The sequence below is a fragment of the Magallana gigas genome, chromosome 8 (genome assembly GCF_963853765.1).
Source record: "Magallana gigas chromosome 8, xbMagGiga1.1, whole genome shotgun sequence".
Taxonomy (NCBI): domain Eukaryota; kingdom Metazoa; phylum Mollusca; class Bivalvia; order Ostreida; family Ostreidae; genus Magallana; species Magallana gigas.
This window is the reverse complement of record NC_088860.1, coordinates 22,232,981-22,257,107: the sequence shown is the minus strand read 5'-3', so window position 1 is coordinate 22,257,107 and position 24,127 is coordinate 22,232,981. Positions and strand designations below refer to the sequence as shown.

The 24,127-nt window shown below is 33.5% G+C and overlaps 1 protein-coding gene across 2 annotated transcripts in view; it reads right to left on the bottom strand.

The window, feature by feature from the left end:
• Window positions 1-24,127, bottom strand: part of LOC105324517 (G protein-coupled receptor kinase 5) — a 33,359-nt gene that overhangs the window by 8,782 nt on the left and 450 nt on the right. Inside the window, exons 2-9 of one of the 2 annotated variants that reach the window (XM_034472330.2) lie at window positions 11,347-11,433; window positions 8,210-8,337; window positions 7,471-7,548; window positions 5,425-5,528; window positions 5,047-5,139; window positions 4,563-4,767; window positions 2,556-2,746; window positions 1,122-1,159 (exon numbers count right to left, since the gene is read on the bottom strand). In XM_034472330.2, the coding sequence (XP_034328221.1) occupies window positions 1,122-1,159; window positions 2,556-2,746; window positions 4,563-4,767; window positions 5,047-5,139; window positions 5,425-5,528; window positions 7,471-7,548; window positions 8,210-8,337; window positions 11,347-11,433 (924 nt within the window). The remainder of the gene's footprint in view (window positions 1-1,121; window positions 1,160-2,555; window positions 2,747-4,562; window positions 4,768-5,046; window positions 5,140-5,424; window positions 5,529-7,470; window positions 7,549-8,209; window positions 8,338-11,346; window positions 11,434-24,127) is intronic. The other variant, XM_034472331.2, reaches the window with a different exon arrangement.

The window sequence follows — 24,127 nt, the reverse complement described above, 5'->3', positions numbered from 1 at the left end:
TGTTATATTTACTGGTAGTGTTCATGTGTATAGTTGTTATATTTACTGGTACGTGTACATGTGTATAGATGTGATATCCACTGGTACGTGTACATGTGTATAGATGTTACATCCACTGGTACGTGTACATGTGTATAGATGTTACATCCACTGGTATGTGTACATGTATATAGATGTGAGATCCACTGGTATGTGTACATGTGTATAGATGTTACATCCACTGGTACGTGTACATGTGTATAGATGTTACATCCACTGGTACGTGTACATGTGTATAGATGTTACATCCACTGGTACGTGTACATGTGTATAGATGTTACATCCACTGGTACGTGTACATGTATATAGATGTTACATCCACTGGTAGGTGTACATGTGTATAGATGTGATATCCACTGGTACGTGTACATGTGTATAGATGTTACATCCACTGGTACGTGTACATGTGTATAGATGTTACATCCACTGGTACGTGTACATGTGTATAGATGTTACATCCACTGGTACGTGTACATGTATATAGATGTTATATACACTGGTATGTGTACATGTGTATAGATGTGATATCCACTGGTACGTGTACATGTGTATAGATGTTACATCCACTGGTACGTGTACATGTGTATAGATGTTACATCCACTGGTACGTGTACATGTGTATAGATGTTATATCCACTGGTATGTGTACATGTGTATAGATGTGATATCCACTGGTACGTGTACATGTGTATAGATGTTACATCCACTGGTATTTGTACATTTATATAGATTATATCCTGTATATATATAATATATCCAGTGGTATGTGTACATGATTATAGATATTACATCTTCTTGTACATGTATATAGATGTTACATCCTCTTGTATGTGTACATGTCTATAGATGCTATCTACACTGATACTTATTCCGTATTATTTAATGTTCACACAGTTCATTTTCTACTCTTTAAAGACAATTTTCAGACTTGTCATATAAAATTTGTTTCCAATTTCCTTTCATTTCATTCACAAGGTACAGAACAGGATTTGTAGATAACACCACAATTATTGTGAACTAGTTTTTGATCAGTGTTAATTACTATAGGTTAACTCTGACGCAAAAGAGCAATTAACACTTACCATGATCATCCAGTAAAATGTTCTCTGGTTTCAAATCTCTGTGGAAAAAAAAATGTCGGTCATGAATCATTGGATTTTCACAATTTTTTCAAGTCATGTACACGTACACATTGTCTACTCAGCATATACTGGTATATACGGTTGTTTCCTTAATATTCTCGTGGACATCAATTTTCACGGATTTGCTGAAAATGACACTTTGAATTCAAGTACATGTAAATTCATCCATGGCCATTAATTCTATCAGTAAAATATGTTAATACATATGGCAGTTCAATGAACATTTAATTTTGTGGATCAACTCAACAACGAAATCCAAGAAAAATTGGTATCCAGGTACTCAAATCACATAGTTGAAATTCAAAGTTTTTTTTGGTTTTTTGGTTGGTGTAACAAAACATCAACTGCTCTATAAATCCATGAAGATGAACATTTGAAATCAGAAACAAGTATTTTTTTGCGAATTCTTCAGACTCCTTTGGCAAGAACTAAGTTTGCCGATCTATCATTCAGCAGAAAATACAACTCAAAAATTTGAATAGCAAAAAGCTGCTTATATAACAATATAATTCATCCCAATATCCTTGGCTAATTTTGATTTGGGTTTTATCAATGGCACTCACTGATTCATGGTCTATCACAGTCTTTACCAAGTGACAATTTTTAATGTAGCAACTGATAAAATGCAATTTTTGCATCAAAATAATGTATACAGGGAAATATTTGCCACTATTTTATTCTTGCCCCTTTTTCCCTCGTTGTCAGCAGGTGAATTTAAGACTGGGCAATTCCAAAGTCTCAAATTATCTCTCTTTAAAAACACTGCCATGGCGAATTCAAGATGAGGCGAAACTGTTAGCAAGTGTAGAAGGGCAAAAATTACACGGGGCAAAAATAACCCTGTATATAGTAACTAATATCAGACCTCAAGGAAGGACTTGAGCATCTTTTCTATTCATGCACCCATTTACATGACTTAAATATTATTTTTAATTTTAAAAATTATTGCAAATATTTGGGTTCAAAGTCCATAGAACTATGGCTCTTCACACACAAAAACTTGCAATTTATGGGACATGAAAACATGCATTAGTTTAGGACTAATAAATCTAATTTCTTAAAATAATCTGTGGTAATATTTGATACCAAAAAAAAAACCATCTTTCTTAAACAATTTTCCACTTATGTAGTTCCTATATTTGGCTCTAAATTTCATTTAAACACCTAAATCACTTCAACACATCCATGGTATTCGAGAAATTGATGCTTGAGATATGGAAGTTTAACTCTTTTTTGCATTTTCTTTTATAAATTCAAGCTGAATCAGGATCATAGTACTAGTCATATCTTTTTCAAAATTACACTACATCAAATTTATAAAACATTTCAGATTCTACAATACATTGTATTATTTAAAACATGAAAAAATCTTACCTATACACTATCCCTTTCAGATGGAGATCTTCTAGCCCACACGTGATTTCTGCTGCATAAAATATAGCTCTCTCCTCCTCGAATCCTGGGTTACCCATATTATGTATGTGAAACTTTAAATCCCCACCATTCATTATAGTCAATACTAAACATAATGCCTCTTTGGTTTCAAATGCATAGGCTAAACTAACCTGCAAAAGTAGATAAACAGCTATTAGTTACCAGTAGACTTACCAAATTTACAGTCAAATCTATTTATAGATGTACTCAAGAGCAATATTCAAGACTTAATTATTATATACACTTTCAAATGTATCTACATTGTATATATGTATTATTCTAAACATTCTACAACAACTGTCATGTCTTAGCTAGGCCTATATATCTGTATCTTTCTAGACATTCTACGACAATTGTAATGCCTCAACTAGGCCTTTTAACTGCCATTAGGGTTTAATGCACAGTATGCTAATTCAATACAGTATAATAAAAATATCTAATTAAATTTGAACAATGCAACACTTGTCTAAACAAATGAAAAGTTGTTTCTACTCTGTGCTTAGTGTAAAAAGTATGTTGCATATTATAGTGTAACAATAACTTAAGCAAAAATGAAGCACAAAAATTAATTGTACAGAAAAACACCACAGGATCTTTCATTCATCAAAATGTAATTACATTTATGTAAATTATCAAAATTATGCATGAGTGATTCACATAACATTTTTGTTTCCAATCATAAAAGTATAATCCAACATGTTGCATATAATTTCCCTCTTTAAATGTACTTGCTTGTAATTCTATCATTCTGGACAATTAACCGATCTGTATTTAGGCATGTTTTCATAAAAACCAGTCATGCATTGAATTTTTTTTTCAATGCAGGCATAATTCAAAAACCATTTTAAAATCCTAGTGGGAGTTACAAAAAAAAAAAAAACCCCTGTCTAGGAATTTCAGTTACTGAGTACCTGACAATTTCAATTTAAAAAAAATTCCTAATTGGACCTCTGGAATGCTAAGATAGGGTGGCGTTTCAAAAGCACTTTTAAATTACCCATCTTTTTTTCCCTTCAATCTAAATACCTTGAAGAATTCTTTTAACCTCTCACAACCTGACAACCTATCTGGCAGAAAATTTTCAACATCAAAAATTCACCTGAATTTTTTATATCCTTCACATATCAAAAATCAATTAATCATTATCAATGTTGTCATCAGTAGTCGCCTCTTTTGAACTCCTGAGGAGCTAAATCCATTAGGTAAATGCAACCATATTACGGGGGTTCACTTTTTTGGCCTACAGCACAAGATGGAGCCGACATGTGTGTTTCTCAGTCATTTTTTTTTCTTTTATCTCTCCCATTAACACCAGAGACCAGATGAAGAATTAAGTGTTAAAGTCCTTCTATTAGAAAGAAACTATTTACTTTTTCTGTCAGATGTATTTGTTTTTATTCATCTTGACACTTCATCTGTTTCCACAAAAGCCAGTCATCTTTTTATAAACACTTTACTTAATATCCGATGTGTATGCAATGTGTGATATAGACAGTAAAGCGCAAAAACAATGCACGATTCCATGCATTTGTGCTCTGAATCAATAACTTTGAATCAATAACTAGGTCAAATTTTTATCTACTGACCCCATTAAACAAAGCATACGATAATCAAATAATGCTAGGCATAGATTTTAATAAACAAAATAATAGCTATAATTTTTTTTAGAGAAATGAAGAAAAATCAAACATTATCAGTCACCTACTTTGTAATCAATTATAAAATACCGGTATATACCCGGTAGTGGTTCTGTTTTAGGGATTGTATGGGTACCCCTAATCCACAAATTAATGTACCGGTACCATAAAAATTACTCAAGAAACTCGTATATGAACAAGCAAATGCACAAACTTTTGAGAAATTCCCAAAGCATGAAAAATTGACCCAAACAAAATTTAAATGATTTCACGATATATAAACATTCTCCTGCATCTTTGGAATACTTACAACAAACCTAGAGTTGACCTTTTGTAGAATTTGCTTTTCGTTCAGAGCCATCCTTTCCCCATTGCGTTTCTTGATTCGCTTCTTTTCCAGTTTCTTACACGCGTACATTTTCCCTGTCGCTCGCACCTGACATGCACAGACTTCCCCGAACCCTCCCTTCCCCAGTACCCTGTACATTCGAAATGTGTTTTTTGTGACTGGTTGACTGAAAAAAAAAAATTGGTTTTTCAAATTTAAAATCCATGCAAATAAAAAAACATGTATTATATTTAGAATCTCTCATATTTGTAATTTTTATCCAAGTTGTGTGTTCTCTATGCCTATAAGCCTTGACAAGCTATGGGGTAGAAAACACACATTGAGTTTTGAAGGTTTACTTTCCATATCTCATAATAAAATTATAAATTGAGAACAATAAGAATAGAATTATACTGAATACTATAGGAATGAAATTACCAGGGTACTGAGAAATAATTGTTATTACCTTTCCAACCACTTCCATTGTAAATATCTTTTAAAATACATGCTGTCTAAGAAATCTTTAAATGGTTCATTTTTTAAATGTTCTGTGATTAATCTGAAAAATTCAAAAACAAACACTTCAATTCTTTATACATGTATATACTGGGTATAACAAACTGACTTCATTGACATAATGTTATACATGTATATCAATTTTAACTAAGAGCACAATTTACATAAACAAAAAAGTTCAACATTTCTGTGTCAAAAAGTTGCACACAATTTACATACACATTTATCAATATGCATGCAGTTTTACTTCTTGCATATTTTATTCATAAACATTTTGTTAAAAATACACGGACCACGCACTAGTTAACAAACACGTTCCTTTACTTACTCTACGCATGAGTTAAATATTTCTTTACTGCAGTTGTGACTGTGTATACTCTCCTTTATGGCTGTGACCTGGTTCCCATTCACCTGATTTACATAGGAATCAGACTGAAAAAATAAAATACAAAGACACATTATCAACCACTGCTGTATAACGGGAGAGTGTCTCACTTCCCTATAGGCTAAACTATTTGTTATGCATTTTAACAAGTAAAAAAAGAAAAACATCAACTTTCCCCAAATTAAATCAAAGACAACAGTAGATTTTGTTTTGGTACATGTACCAGTATTTTAAAGATGTAATACAGGTAGTACCACGTTATTTAATTGGATCATATGGGGGGGTTTTGGAAGGGGGGATTCTGTCATTAATATTTGGGTATGAAGTCGAGAACCACAAAAATATATCTACCGGTATATATTGACCTTGTCAATAGCACATCTTTTCACTTAGGCTGCTTGCAGTTCAATGATTCGAGGCTGTGCATATTATCTCGGAAGTGACATTTACGAAAACTAACTGAAAGTCAGCATTTTTACCCAGTAATGTGGTCTCAGAAATTATATTATAATTTCCTATTAATTTCTTGTTTGCATTCTTTACTTCCTTAATGCAGAGTCTTCATCCGATGTTGTCACATAAGATAATAAAGTACTGTACTTCAAATGAATATCTCAACATGCACTTACAGTACCTAACAAAATGTTTGCTGGCCGGTTCTTAAGATTGTATATATACACTGTAGGCAAGATTAAAGCCCGTCCTCATTCAGATGCAACATTTGTGTATCATTGTATGCAGACTGGGTGTTTCATTTTTTGTTTGGTGTCAATCTGCTGTTATCAAAAACCGATACTTTAAACGTCTCATCCTGTTATTTGTTGTCAGACTAATTATGATGCCCTCCTGACAACATCTGTTCAATTACAATGTGTCCTAAAGGTCATACATAGATAACGAATCGGAGAAAAAAAAATCCTTAAACTCATTATAATAACTCAATATTGATATATTAAGTTTCTATTGTCCCATCAACAATAACTAAATGTTCATCTGCTTAGCACCAGGTTTTTCCCCCAGCTTTTGCATACTAATGCTTATTTTTCTCTGCTCAGAGCCATAATTTTTTTCAGGTTTAGAAAACTAAAGCTTGGCTTTTTCTGCTTAGAACCATAATTTATGAAGGTTTGAAAACCAAAGCCGACCCTTTCTGCCTAAATTAAACCATATATTTTTTCAGGTTTCCTGGCCCTTCCTCCAATGCTTGAGTACAGCTTGGACATGTATAAACTTTTTCTTCGACATGTATAAACTTTTTACTTGTACATGTGATCATTGATGTCCTCCCCCACATTTGATAAAAAAGAAAATGATGAATCAGCTGTTGCCACCAGTGAAAGGCTACACGGCACCTACTGACACCATCCTGTCTGATACACATGATCAATATCTTTTCTCTGTGTTGCCTCTATCAGTAATGTCTTTTTACACCTCTCTACAGATGTACGATGATATACCTTTAATCACCATCCCATGTATGAACCACTTGGTGAATCAAAACTATGTACTTTTGACTACCGTACAACTGTGTCTTATCTGTGGGAGCAAATTTTTGTCTTCTTATTCCTAAATAGGCGGCTGTACTTAAAAATTTTTGAGATTTTATTTTTTCAGTTTCTTAAAATAAAAGACAAGAAGAATATGATTAAAAACTTTCTTTGCGATTCATTTTTTGCCTTTGGAATGATACCACAGAATTTAGCAAAAATTAACTTCCTTCAGAAAAATTATGTTATTAAAGTATGGATGCAGACACAAACAATACCCCAATAATTCCGGAGTTATCAAGATCAAACACCTGCAAGCTCTATGAGATAAACCATGGTCCCCCCACCCACTTTAACAATTTACTGACCCCCACAGAAGACAGTAAGGCAATGGACAATAAATCAACATACAATTTAAGGCCAAACCCCCCCCCCCAAATTTTTGGCCCTCCCATCATCACTGCCCAGTGCATACAATGTTACAGGACCCTGTAGAGGTTACCTTTGGGTCTAGATATGTTTCATAGACTTCTTTGGCTTCTTCCTGCCGTTTTTCATCTGGAGCCACCTCATAACTTGCCTAATGAAAAAACAAAAATCAAAACTTTATGCTCTGTAGTTTCATTAATGTTAGTGGTCTTTTTTAATTTTCATGGATTTGGTCAACTAAATAGTGTACAGGATAAGTACATTTTTGGACAATGGTCCTACCAATATGATTATCAAATAGATTACTTCGATGAACATATGATTTCTTGTCTCTACTCAACATCAAAATCCATGAAAATTGGTGTTCAACACATACAAATGATACATGTTCCACAGTAAATGCAATATAAGGCCAAAATAAAATTACTGTTTTTTTAGGAATTGCCTCCCGCCTCATTAAAATACCCCGCTGATAAAATTTTATTAGCAAAATATTAAGAACTTTATTTTAGCTTTTCCTTTTTGCCGTACAATGTTTACATTGTTACAACTTAATTCAGATTTTTATTTTTTACCAAATTTCAATTAGTTAAAATTCCAGTTTGAAAAGAAAAATTCCCTCCATTCTGGGTCTGGGGGTCTGGAAACATCCAGGTGGCAATTCCGAAAAAAAAAACGCTTTTTTTAAGGATGGCCTAACATACGACTCAGTAGCTGCAATTGCATGTACTAATAGATATGTACACGGTGAATAAGGTGTGCTTGAAATCTGTAATTCTGAATTTCACTGGTTGATATTGAAATCTTCATACTAAGCTGATCTTTACCACTCGATCCAAGAACTGGATGGCCCGGGCGAGCTGTGGCTTCCTACAACAGTACAGTCGGAACAACTCCCTACCTATTGGTTGCTGATCTACTATGTAGTCATAGGTATTAGCTGTAACAAGAACAAAAAAGTTGATTAAAAAAAACCACAAAACACATCAAAAACACAAAATAAATCAAAAGTTACATTGTGAGTGGTGTTAAACATTTTCTGATAGCATATCTTTTGCCTGCATAAACTTTAATATATATATACATGTGAATTTATGGTAATACAGTTTTCATTTGGGTTTTTTTACATACATGTATTACTGGGTATATATATATGATTCAGATGAAGTGGATTTTTTCAAAGGATCATTGCATAACCAAGAGCAATACAAGTGTAGCTGTAGAAACTGAGCCTAGAAAATAACTACAATAATAATTCAGGTTAAACCTCCAAATATGATTATCTCCCCTGAGCTGGGAAGTAATTATGCACCTCCCATGAAGTTAATATGCTAAATCGGCCCCAGTAAAACTAATTCCCAGCTTTAAGGTACTTGGTAGTGCCTCTTGAATCCACAAGATACCAAGAGTCTTAAAACAAGAATTAAAAGGTTTTTAAAACAATTTTTTTTCGTTCATTGGTACAACTAAATTCTCAAGCTATAGCACATATTCAGTATATAAAAATAAGATCAATATCATCTACTTCAAAGTTGAAGTTAAATTCTTTCACTTGAAAGATGAAAGGAACACAGACAAATTCAGAAATATATCTCTCTCAGGATTGTAAAATATTCTGAGTGAAAGTTTCAATAACAGGAAGACTTGTGTTCAAATGTTATACATGTATTTATTTTCTAGCTACAGCTCATCTTAGTTAAATGAAACTTATAAATCAAAAATTGACCCAGATTTATCACTCCTCTAAATTTATCTCTACCTTCAGCGGATATAACTCTTTAGGTGTTGGGTAAAAATAATTTATAGCCCATACTTGTCCTTACTTCAAGGATATGTGTATATTGCTTGGCCTCTTTTTTCTTTCCTTTTCTCTGGTAATATTTTTTTTTTACTGCAGAGTGTATACATTGGGGGAAAAACTCCAACACACTTATTAAATGTCAATGTATTATGTAGATGTTGAAAAGAAGTGAATTCTAAACCAACCAGAAGCAAAAACCTTGCTATTCTTAGTGTAATCAAAGATGGCGTAGATAATATTTCTTTGTCCATTCCTATAATACCATGCAGTAGCTTTGATTTGCACATTGAAATCCACATATTTCAATTTGCTATTGAAAATTTGAAGTTCATTTTAATTAATACATAACTCCAGCAATATATACCGTTTCAGAACTATCTTCTCTTTTTTTGAATATTTTAATTTTTGAATCAAAATAACTAAGCGAGACAAAATCAGTCAGGTGTGAAACGTCAGGCGAGGAATTTTATTATTGTTCCTGGGTCCTCCTACACGACAACCTCAAGGAAGTCATTAAATCAATTTAAATCAATGTTTAGCATGTTCTCTTAACAAGGTTACACGTACTGGTCAAATTACGCATGAAATGACTTCACTTGGCTTTATCATTAAGCAATATCCTAGTGACCTAAAAATAACCAGGCCACGGTATTTTTTCCAATGAAGTTCGTGTAGCATCTCCAACACACTGTTGATAAGGTGAAATTAAGCAATTCTTCTAACATTTCAATTCTAATCAACACAGAGGAGAAAAAAAACTATTCTGGAAATCTTTGAACATGTGCTTTGCCGTACAAAACAAATAAATGAGGTCAATTACTAGCATCAACAATTCTTGAGAGGAAAAGGGGAAAAAATGGGGAAAGCTATATCTGTGCTTCTCACGAATTTCTGATTTATGGCTTCTCAAAATCTTATCAGTTGCAAACAATGTTGCCAAAGTCAAAAAATTAACAATGACTTAACAGATGCAGAAAGAAACACGATTTCCAGCAATCCATGTACAAGTGGTGATATTTTTATAACCATTGCCACTCGCATTTGCATATATATAAATGAACGGTGAAAGTTTTCTCAATTCTTGCTCTCAAAAGAACACATGGTTTACAAATAAAATAGTATTACGTGATCTAACTTCATGATTTTACTGCTTTCCTTCAATTTATGAATTAAATCCCTCAAATAAAATGTGAGCTTCAGGCACTCACAATCTTTTTTTTTAAAATTAATTTTATGTGCCCTAGCTGTGAAATGGTTCAAGGGACAGTTTCTTTTCCTACAAAAGTTTGTGAGGTATATCATGTTTCACTTGAAAACGAATCTGGTACCGGTATATACAAGCCATTAAACTCTCAGGATTGGCATGCACATGTCAACTTGAAACACCACATGACATGGATACAGTGCAAATTTTTAATTTTTTTTGCACAACCTCAAAATTAAAATCGGAAGGAAATATACAATGACATCCAGTCAACTTTTAATGCCGCTAACTATAAACTGCTGCCCTAGCTGTCAAAGGAAATGATTTCATTTCTAGGGCCATTCCTATTGATAGATACACTCTCTATTCTAATTTTAAAAACTCATTTTACAATCCACCTGCTTTTATATCTCAAATAATACCTGGTGTAGATGCTATTTATGAATAATAAATGGTCATACACAGTAGCTGTGCATACTAAGTACACTAAATATCCTTCGTTTAGTATAACGAAGAGTCGCTATGTTTTATAATGCATCTCAGGGCCCTATACTGATTGAATAACAAGATCAATAGTCCTACAGTTAATATCCGCCAGCCACAATCCCTCACCATGCAGAGATGGCCCTGTATACTTTTCTTAGGGGTGTCACCTGATCCTGTTTACAAACACAGAGACAAAGGACAATTTTTACTGTATTCTGGGAGCTATATTGCTTGACCATGTGTGTGTGTCTGTGGTGTGTGGGGGTCATTAATAGGTTTGTGAACACTCAATACCTATGGACACCTATTATACAGGTGTGCTAACACTCTGCGCCCCATATCCACCTTCTATATTACCTGAATTAACACAGCTGGGGATGAAACCAGTGTGAAAATGGTTTAAACTTGTACCATCTAAATTGTCTACAATTTACAAATAGAATGTAAGTTATACTCACGTATTGTGTTTTTTAAATGTATACAGGTAGATATATGGGGGAATTTAAGAATTTGCTTCCATTTTTTGCTCTTCCCTTTTCTTTTTCCTGCAAAGAGAAAAAAATATCAAATATTCAATAATTAATTGTTAATGCATAATTAATTGCATAGAACATAAGTTTTTAAACATTAAAATGAATCTGCAATTGATTATATGACCTGTGCATTTCAATTATCAAATTGTTTTGAAACATTAAAAATAAACTCGAAAACCATACATTAATTTACTATTTTGGTTATCAAGTTTTCTTTTTTATGTTGCTAATCAAATTTTCCTCTTTTAGCTGCCTTAATGACATTATCTATGAGCATTGAAAACATTAGTGTACAGAGAAAAATAAAGACATATGACACAATGAAATTTCATGCTCTCAAATTTCAAACTTGTAGTAACCACAGTCAATGGTTACCGCACGAGAGTGCTATGTACATTACAGGGCAGAAAATCCCTTTTGCATGAAATCAACCCATAGTAAAATAATACCCAATTATTCTCTCTTTCCTCATCACTGAATGCATTAACAACTGGAAACTAACACAATTACATATAACAATCTCTATAATGCTTGCATATTGCAGTTTATATACAAATTCCCATGTGCCAAACTCGATCCATATAACCTGATCACGATAAAACAATATTTCTAAAATAATCCTACCATGCAGACTTTGTTTTGTTTATGACCAGAAATTTATACAAGCTATACTGGCTATACATACAGCCTGGTGTTTTTCATAGACGATTTCAAAATTCTTTCAACTGATACAGTCATATAAACGAAGCTTCTTCGGGATTTCATGAATTATAAACACCCCAGATAATAAAATATCAATGAGAATGGCAAATTACACATACATATGGCTAGATTAGGCATTTATGACCCCTCAAAAGCAATTGATCTCACGTGGTTATCAAAAACTCTATAAAATATCTTCAACTTACCAGTAACATTAACTGAGATAAAACGATCTCTGGGCTTTTACAATTTACAGACTAAAATCATATAATTGAAGAAATGATAATTCTCCTTTCTTCACTACCATAAAGATAAATCTTCCATTATTATTTTTTTGAAGACTGGAATTTGGTTTGACCTTAAAAACCTTTATATATTTAGACAAGATAAATTGAACACTGTAATAAAAATGCATTTTTTTCTCTCTTTAAATCCACCGCACGCACAAATGTTTGATAAGCAATGGCATATATATATCTAAGCTCATTAATATTTAGTGATTCCTGAAAATATGAGAAGATATTTTACCACAAATATATAGAGACAGGTAGTACACAAACTGTTTTTATTTCTTGGTTTTTCGAAAAGATTCGATCAAGTTATGTAACAGTTTTCTGATGATAGGAGGTATAGATGAGATAACGGCAAAACTCTGGAGTTTTTTCCTTCTTAAAGACTAAAAGAAAAGACCTCTACAAAAAATTCGCACTTTAAAATTCAAAAATCAATGGCATCTGGAGAGGAGAGCAATGCTGAATGACTTCAGTTGAATTATCCGTTCATCTTTTCAATTTTCGCCAGCATGGTCTCAGCATGTGTGACTTCCCTTTTTACCCTTCCTAAGATTAGAGCAAGCCTTTAATATTTCAAACTTCAACAAGTATAATAAAGCATTCAAACAATGATGGATTCAACGCCGACAAGTAATATTCTACAGAAAAATGGCCGCTCACAGAAAGAAGGAAGATAAAATTCTTCTACGCACAATACATAAATTTCATTCATTGATCAAGACATTTAACATTCCTTGATATTTTTTTTTTGGTGTGTTTTTTACAGCTCTATCAATCTCTGGTTGATGATGGTTTTGCCACTTTTACCCATCAAATCTGGCAAAAGGGTTATCCAGAATCCTGCTTAAAAACCAATGCAGCAAAGCATAAGCTACCTCGATGATACTCTGTAGAACGGGCTGAAGAAAATGAATATAATGTGGTCTCTTGCAGATCAGCTGTTGATGACTGCACGTTGCAAATCTAGGGTATATATGTACATCTTTAAGTACAGCTCACAAAACCCTGATAATCTCTACCAATCTTGACTCACAAGTTACTAAGTCTTAGATGGCAATACAGTCTACATATCTACTAATCGACAGGAACTGAGTGCTTCAAGATGGAGCCATTGGTACAGATAACATTACTCAGCCAGGTCAGAAACTTGAGGCACAAAGAACCTATGGAAGACAATAACTTCTCACAGATCATCTAGAATGTCAGAACGAAATATAGTCACCTAAGTATCTTGACGCAGGTCTCTGATCTGAAATCGGATTATTCTTACAATGACAAAAAATTACCCAAACAACAAAAACTCTGAGAAAGCTATTAGCAAACATCTGCAAAGGCCATCTAATCTCAGCACACTGTATCATCAAACATGCAGAATACTATACCAGTATTGCAAAACAAGAAGGTTCAAGATCTTAATAATTCTCATTAATAATACTCCAGTTAAATATATAGTACATGTGTTATACTTCTACAGATATTCTTGGTATTCCCATGACATTGAGACTTGTCCCTCTTAATGGTCATTGGATAGTTAATCTTATAGGTGACAATTCCAACAAAAAATATATTGTTGCTCGAGTATATGATCCTTGAATAGAAAAGTTGCACAAAACCTTCATCCTTTTTTCATTCTAGTTCCAATCAATGTTATGGGTTTTTTTTTTATATTTAACATGTGTCAATTAACAAGAGTATATAACATTCAAAGGTTGCTTCTGTCAGTACTAAACTGTTCTGCTACCTAAATTCTACAGCACAGTTTGACTTTGCCTGACAGCTATGCACCCACAGCTTTCAACCAGCATACATTGAACTCATTATTTCACACATGTACATGGTAGTCAGAACTGTCATTATGGAGAGAGGGGAAAGATGTGGTTTGGCGGTCAGGATCCTGCCAACTTTTTTAACACTAATACATGAACTGTACCAATAACAGTTTACTGTAATGGAGAATGGCGGTCTTCTGTACTTATAAAATCAGGGTCACAGGCTCAAGGCATGGCAAAAAAAAAATACTATCTCAGTTTTATCAGTCTTGATAAAAATAAACTTAAGTACTGAGGAACATACATATGTAATACAAAGTCAGATAGCAGGGGAGTGATAACAGTATAAGGCAGGCCAGGACATAAGTATATGGGAGACCTGCAGCCATAAATTGTCACCTACATGTAGTTATGACCCCAGTGCAAACACAAGCACCGGAAGAAGCAGCTGTTTACATGCATATTGTGGTCAACTCATGGAATTGATCAACATATTTTGATGTTCTCTGATGGCCATTATGTACACAAGATCCTAGACCATGCATCTACGCCAATCAAACAAAACAATAACATTGGATGTACTCTTAACTCCAAATGTCATGACCAGTGGTTACAAAGTCACTGGCCAATATTATCTACAGTTGTAATTGCCAGCCAATCATTGCAGTAAATAAATGTTCGATAATCTTCATTAACAAGCACCTGTCGAGTTGGACAGGACACAAGCCCTATACGTTAGAAGGACTTAGCATAATAATCTGACATAATTTTCTGTTATGTAGATAAGTAACTGTCAAAATCACATTGTTGGTAAACATCAAAACAGCAGTAGCTTCACATCAAAAGCAGCGAAAGGATGGAGATACATATTGTACAATGGTCTAAGATTGGGCCTCAAGAGAGAGATAGTGATAGTTCACTGTTCAAACACTTAACATAAGAAATAAGGGTTAAATGTCCCGGTAGATATTATTTATGTGATTTGGAACTTGCCTGGTGTTGGTCATAACCATAACTTGTGGTATATCATGTGCAAAGCAGAGAAATCTCGGCTTGTGACCAATATTCCTGTTGGTAATGAAAACCCTCAATACAGAGTCTAAGTCATCAAAGTCTACCAAATATTTACTTTCATGATAAAGTTGATCTGTATAATGCATGTGAATGAACAAGCCCACCATCCCTTCCAATCCTTTCAAAACTTGGAGGGTCTAAAAAGCCAATTTTAATATTATCCCAAAAAATTTCCAAGATGATCGAATCAAATTTTAAAACCTTGATAAACCAATTGAAGGTATTTCAACCTCAAGATATGAACATTATGCAAACATGCACTTAATATCTGGCATGGTCTACCAGTTTCGTGTGAATGAGATCGGAAAGGCATATTAGCTGTGAGATTTCAAATCTGAGCAATATTACTCAAGTGACTATTAAGCCCGCATGAGCCCTGCTTTAACTCTGTTGTACGTCATGTAAGAAGATTGTGCACTTCATTTTTATTTTTTTTAGCAAAGTGAAGAATTTTCGATATTCTAAATCAAACCATCAAGTACATTTTAGAAACCTCAAAATCGTGAAAAAACAGCGATAAAAAAACGGTTGAAAACTGATTTTTCAATCCTTTTAACTTGATTGAACCATTCCACCTCTGCTTGCTCTCCTGTGAAATGACTGTCACGCTGCGTTATGAACCCTATCCAGCCAATTATCACTAGACATCATCACTGGCTAAGCTCCGCTCTAACTAACCAACAGTAGTTATTACAGAGATATGGAAGTGACATAAACCTACAAGAATTTCCATTCTCAGATTTAATCATAAAGATGAAAATATCTCGAGGACCAATCTCTCCACTGATCCTTCCTTTCAATTTATTTTTTTTTAATTTTTTTTTTTTAAGTCTAAAATACATGAAGAGAGCAGTAATACTTTATAATCAACAATAAAACTTAAAGAAACTTTCCTTTACAATGCTCTTCGTCATTACTATAAAATCTTTCAGTTAAAAAATGTTCCCTGCGGGGAATATAAAGGAACTGCATCATAATGCACACACTTTGTGGTGAATAAACGCATTGTATTACAGAGCAACAAAATGTTGTTGTATCAAACTAGTAAAATACAAAATTTTCAGTTTTTTTTCTTAAAAGAAATAATCAACAAAGTAACCTGAAAAATGAGTTTTACTGGCACCTGAAACCTGGAAATAGATGAAGAATATCCAAAAAAAAAAAAAAATCAAAAGTTTTAAAAGATCTGTGGATTACAATTGTATAAATTATTGGTACATCTTTTATCATCTGAAGCTCTACCTATGAATTTAAATATGATTTTTCTGGCAATATTAATTAAAATTCTTTTTACAAAAACCAAAATGTTTTAGTTTCATAATTTGATTTTCTAATTCGAATTTTATTATATATAGACCTCCTCTTTCCAGGAAATTTGAATACATAGTCTAACATGGCTAGACAAAAGTCTAGCCATGTTACATAATTTACATTTCAAACTTGCTACAATACATATTCCAAGCTATTTATTTTTCAAAATCTTTTTTTAAAGCTTGTAATATTTCACTGCAATGTCCGTGTGAATGAACATAAAATGAGGCTATAATTTTTTTCACCTTCTATTTTCTCTTTTCAAGCATGTACGTAACACACTTCCTCCTCTTAATTAAGGAACATTATGCACTGAAAGGACAATTTTAATAAAGCTACATTGTAATTAAAACTCAAATTAATAAGAAATAATCATTATAGCCCTGAGTAACATCCTCTCTTTGTTACCATGGTGGTGGCGAATTTCCTCTCAGCCCCTACCATGACAGGTCTATACTCATGGCTTTTGTAGGCCATTTAGTAATTATGAAGAATTATCACCATAATCGTGATCAAAATTCTCCTTACATGATAAATCAATACAGCTTTAGCACAGGTAGAAATCAATACACTGCCTATATCTGCACCAACAGGTACAAAGGTCGCACATCAAATCTCACTAATTAGGCAACCAGACACAGCATCAGGGATCACAGCTTAAAAACTGCTTTCCTAAGTCCCTAAAAAAAGGGGGTAGGATGAATAGGTTTTACTTATTCTGATCCTTTTTTTTTACTTGGCAAGCATACTTTCTGATGAGACAAACAATGCGATTCCACCTCATTACAATAGGGCCTACATAGGCATGACACATGAAGATTCAATGTCCAGTCTACCTAGTATGAAATACATGCCCAAGAGAATTAAGATTTCTAAATACATAAATACTTAGTAATGTAATTTTTCAAGGAGACAAGAAAAGACCTTTCAGTCTAATACCTTCTTACTATAACCAACCAACTAAATATACGTATATGTATAAAAAAAATGATGCTTGTTGTTACAGCGAGGTTGAGAGGAAGAGAGAGAGAGAGAGAGAGAGAGAGAGAGAGAGAGAGAGAGAGAGAGAGAGAGAGAGAGAGAGAGAGAGAGAGAGAGAGAGGGGGATCAGAGTTTCAATCTTTAAAAAGTACTGACATGTTGGGCCAGTAAGAGAGAAAAATCTTCCCGCAGTGACATAAACCTAGCTACACATAGAAGAATCTTGTCTTGCGTAGTAGTGATGCAGAAATCACTCTCTATCACAGAATCACAACATGTCAAGAAGGTATGCCAAGTATAACTCTATACTCTTGAAGCCAGACACCTCCAATCTGGATAACAGAATCAGCCATCCCCAACTATCAAAAAAACAAACATTAAATCAGGAGAGATTGGGGCGAGCATGCAACAGTCTGAATTTCCTCTGTTGCATCAGAGAGAGATAACGAGAAATCTCTGGAATTGGGTTATAAGATACAAAACACCAAATCAAATTATGTAATGAGATAATTCATGAACTTCCCAGCTTCTTGTAATAAATTTTGTTTGATTGGTAAGTATCTATTTACATGTCTACAAGGGCTGCATAGGGGAAATGGATGGGCTATCAATTGCTCAAAAGCTCCCTGCACAGGAAAAGCTTTCTTTCCTGTCTATTATCAAGGTCACAAAAGGTCAGCGATAAACACAAATTTCAAGGTATGCACACTGCTCTACTTAAGACTGTGTTTACTAAGATATTTCTGGTACAAAAGGGACGGTATGGGGGAGAGAGATATATCCCAAAACTTAACATGAATATGTAAATGAATATCTATATACTCTCCTTGGAACTTATCAAAAGATGTATGCCATGTAGGCATTCTGATAAGAGCTGGTGGGGGAATTTATCAAATTGGTTATAGTAGCCTATGGCAGTTTATTTTAATTAAAAAGGGTTTGATACAATGATTTCTTCATTGCTGCCAGGTTTTCACAGTCGGTAGCCATCAGGCCTGATGATATAGCAAGCACATAAAATGATAAACTGCTCTCACACTGGGCAGTTCATGAATAACCCTTTTAGTGAGAAGAAAAAAAAAATCTAAAACATTTAATATATCGAACAAATCAACTTGTGTGCTTTCTTTGTGTTTTACATATTTCTCAAACACATAGATCATAAATCGGGAACATGCTTTTCAAATGTTCTCCGCCGCACATAAATTAAGTGATTTTCCAAATTAGAGAAACTAACAGCTGAGAATGTGTTAGTACAAGCTCGTTTTCTAAATCCACAAACATTTCTCTTGTTGAACCGAGAAGAAAGCTATCAATAGCTGGAGAGTGTTTTCTCGTCTGAATCATATTTCACTTTCGAGCTTTACAAAACTAACCCCTAGCCCTTCTTCTTTCTTCGTCTTTATCTTAAAACAAAGGTGAAAACAACACTTTTATGGAAAGGGTAAACATAAATGTTTGCTCACTAACAGATAATATAGTCATCTCTAAAGTAAACGCGGTCCAAACTTGACACAGGCAAAGACAAACACGGGGCAAACTGCACGATTTTCCTCCACTATAGCCCTTACTTGTGACTGGACGAGTATTTATAGAAGCATAGAAAAGCCAGAGAAAAAGAACAAATTCTACAACTTCACTGAAGACGATGGCAGAATGAAGTCAAATGGGATTTAGAAGTTCTTATGGAAAAAGAATATTGATTCCATGAAAATATAGAAAACAAGGAGCATATACTGAAAAAATATATCACATTCATAACATAAATCAATCTTGGTAATAGCTAATATACCATATCTATATATATCGTACATGTTGAATACAGTCAAACATAGCTATTATAAGTACTAGGGGTAAAAAAGAATTTTGTTATAAAAAGATTAGCGAAAATGATACTGAATTCATTCTAAGCAAGATTTTATTGTAAATGTTTTTGCTGTATCCAAGTTTTACTGTAAAAACCTATTTAAAAAATGGCATTACTAATTGACATCTTCAAAGCATGCACGCATAATATAGCTAAACCGGGGAGCACAAGAGTCGAAGACATCAAGAGAACAGGTCTGTGATGTATATGTAGATGTGTCCTCTTGCTTGCCTATACAATCCAATAACAGGACCATCTGATGATCAAATCCAATAAGAACCTTGGAACATGGAAAAGTCCAGGCCAATTTATCACACCAAGTCCTTATCTTTAGCTTCAAATCAATTGATTGGAAAACTGACCTGCAAGTCAAGACAATTCCAGTAATATAATTGCTTAATTTCCACTGGTGAAACCAGCTACAAGTATTGACCACGGAATTCTGGAGCACAAGGCTGGCAGCGGACTAATTCATCTCCTAACGACTCACCACATTCACAGAATCTGCTGTTGCCGGGGCTGACCAAAATGAACCCTCCGTCAAAGACGGGCCTAATTCTATTTAAGACTTTCCTTTGGAATCAAATCACTATTATTATTGGTATTCCTAGCCATGCAATTAATTTTCGAGCCCACGCTTTGAATCCTTACCAAAAATCATTATAATAGTAATATGGAATTTATTTTTCATTCAATATGAAGGGTATTATGTGATTGGTATAATTTTAAAGTTCTTTTCAATGGAAATTTTTCTCTGCATTTGTTTAGCATTTCAAAAATGGAAACTGCAGAGAATATAGCACTTGACTCTTAGGTTCTCATGATGTTTGAGCAAGTCATTACAGTTCAAATCTCTTCATAAATGCCTTTAAAGTCAAACAGTGGTCTGACCCCATTGAGATTTTAGCTTGAGTATCCATCAAGCTTTAAAGACAGCAACCGGGGCGTAATTACATGTTTAAAAACAAGAAATAAATTATTAATAATTGGCAAAAGGGTCTAATACAGTACTATAGTGTTTACAATTATCAAAAATATTGTTCTTAAAAAGAACACCCCATTGAAAATCTTATCCTCTCCACGTCTACAAAGCCACACAAAAATACTAACAGACCATTAACACAGTCAATCACATTTAGCAAGAAGCACTATTCCAAACAAATGCCCAATTACAGTTTTATCTACATCTGCTGTTCAAGTACTTCACATTTGGATGTGCCTTTACTTTGTAAACTCAGACGGTTAAAACATTGAAACTTTTAATTTTGAGTGCATAGTAGGTTAGCCACAAGAATTTGTTAGCACATGCCACCTTACTACCTTCGATTTTCAAATTACATCATAAGATATTGGTTTAGAATAACAGTGCATATATACATGTAGTAAAGCTTAGCATGCACAGAGAAGCAGATGCAGTAGTTCTGACTTCATGAAACTTCTACATTATTCATTCCCAGGCAATTAGCAGTGAATTGGCATTATGTCTTGAGGAGGGATTTTGAAATGATTTATATTAGCTCTTCAAGTTCCAAAAATACTGTACACCATTATTTGAAGCTTAGCAAAATCATTCCAATACACATCAATGTCCGCATTTCCAAACTTATCAAGAACATTAATAAACCTCTGTGTACAATGATGCAATGTCTAAGAGCTATATCACATTTTCATTAATAATGCCATCACCGGTAAACTAAATAATTCACTAGAGCTTATTACATTCAATCACTGCAGCCATCACAACCAAGACTTGGAGCATAGCTTTTATGACAAGGCCTCTACTTCATAAGGTAGAAGATAATGGCAAACTATTTGTGAACAAATCTGATGTCAGGTCCATTGCACAGCACATATATTTCAATTGAATTCTAGCATACAACGGCATTTATCATCATGTTGCTATTAGCTATAATTACAAATTTCTATACTAGGGAATGACATGGAATATAATTATATTTGATAAATCATAAATGTTTAATTTGGAATATTTTCAGAAATAAAGGGTTCAGATAAAATATCACGTTAATATCTCTCTATTCAGTGTGTATGCACCAGAGATCATTTAAAAGAGTAAACTTAACTGTACATGCATTCTGCTGTACATGTGAGGTAATACATATACTGCTTATTAATAAGTATAAATCAACAGGTGGATAAAAAAAAACCTGATGTAAAGAATTATCACTTAAAATATCATAAATCTTGTGAGAGTGGCGGCATATTACCATTATTATCACCTATTTAGATTACCTAACTTATATTTTTACAGTATCTGTCTACATGTCAGAAACCCATTGTCAGTGTTGCATAATGGGTTTCAAACATATAATACCAGTACATGTAAGTACATGTATGTCATAACTTCTTTCTGACTGACCATGGGTTTCCAACAATAAGTACACTGATGTCATAAAGCTATCAACCTGGGATTATAATCAATATCATAACATCCAAATCACAAACCATGTATGTACTAGCTGCTGATTCAAGCCTAATGCAACAAAAATTTTGACACCATAAAAATATATTCCTATTTCTTTCATAATTATCTTTTAAATATGGCAACTAAAATAAAATGCAAACTTGAAACTTTTGATCATAGCCAGAAGCCCTTGAATCTCATCAAAATTGCTGAAAGTGTATGTTAGCTTTAGTTTCATCCAAATCATATATGTTATTTTCTTTTTTAAAATCAGTAGCTACTGTGTAATGGGGATGACCAAAGAAATGTCACGCATGTTGTATCATATCACATAACAGCTTTTTTTTTAATCTCTGTTTCAGTATAATGAGGAAAGAAGTGGTCTTAAGGTGCCTCGCTACACCGTAAAATAGTTTCTCAAATCAGCAGAAAATTACTTGATTATGATAGAACGCATGATGGATAGGAAGTGTATATGTCAAATAGGCAAAAAAATGTGCAATTTTAGATAAAAAATGATGTTTTCAAAAATTTCATCCAGTAAACATAAACAAAAACCCCAGGTGGATTCGAACTCATGACCTGCAGTTCATAAGCCTGATACTTTAACCACTGAGCTATGACGATATACACCTGAATCAATTGATACAAACAGTTTAACAAAGCATTTAAATCGCCATCTTGTGACGTAGTGTCTTAAAAAGTATACGTCTCGGTGTAGTGAAGTACCTTAAAAGAGCTCACATGGAAGACATGATCATATGTTGAGAGAAATGGAGAGAGAGAGAGAGAGAGAGAGAGAGAGAGAGAGAGAGAGAGAGAGAGAGAGAGAGAGAGAGAGAGAATGCTATATTATACACTTAGTACATGTTTATCTGGATCAATTTCTACAAAGCCCTGTGGATATGCATCCTATTCCCCAACAAGTACCTGTGCCAACATTAAATAAACACAGCTTTATATTGGTAAATCTAAATCTGGTCTTGTAACAGGAATATTCTCCATGCAAAGTACACACTGTATGCCGCATAAAAATGCATCAATACCAAGCTAACCTTCGGGATATAAGAACCTTTTTACATACAGAATTCTATATTTTATGTAGGTCAATGTCATAGCATAATGCATTAATAAAGAACATCACCAATTCCACATTAAAAATGTATGCAAATTTAGCCTGTTAAACAGATAATATCTTGACATGTATAATTAGAAATATTGACAATAAACAAAAAATCCAAATCCAGATTTGAGTTTGATTAACTGTATATGCATTAAATTCACTTCCTGGGGCTTCACATCAAAAGATGGATAGATCTCCAACTTAAAACTAGGAAATAAGCTTGGCAAGATTTTTTTTAATAGGGAAAAAAAAAACTGGAATTGGTTTACAAGAACCGCAATAACCAGGTGTATGAAAATCTCACACATGATCATATCACTTTGTCAGTCTGGAATTTCATCAGATGGCTTGAAGTGTTGGAATAATCAACAACATGGGATATATATAATTAAATCAGATCCCCAACATTGCTTGGATAATTTTTTTTTCATCATATTGGAGTGGTGATGAAAGGTTTATATATATAGGCCGGTATATATAAAAACAAATATATCTACAGTACTATTGTTTGTTATGAAATACTTGAAGCACTGATCCCAATAAGATTATATGCATAAAGTCTTGGTATACTAAATATTCTGATTTGAAATTCAATTTTTTTTTGGTTCTCAACGCACTAAATGAAGGATTTAGTGGTAAATGGATCTAAAGACACATTGTAGATTTTACTTCATTAATTCAATGACTACTGCCATTACAAGTATTCAGAGTTATCATCAAAGTTTAATATCACTGACTTGTAGTACCTTCAAATGTACCTTGAGCACTTTAAATAAAACAATCTATGATCATTTCCATAATTTTTATAAAACCCAAACTGCAAAGGTTGAGAATGATAAATGTTAATTCCAACAGCTGTCCAATGCATATTTTATATCACTTTTACTTACAACATTTCTGAGCCAAAAAATCTACTGGACAATCGTCAAGACCATCCAACCCTCATTGTACTATAATCACTAAATAACTGATCCCAGCTGAGGAAACGCGGACTGTGGATTTTAAAGGGCCCAGATATCAAAAACCAATTGCCACAAAATATAATTAAATAACGATGCTTAAAAACGATAATCAACTTCGTATCTTGAAATCAATTATAACGAAATTTTGCCGTCGAACTTCACCAAGATCAAACCTGTCAGAAGATGCGAAACCAACAGCTAT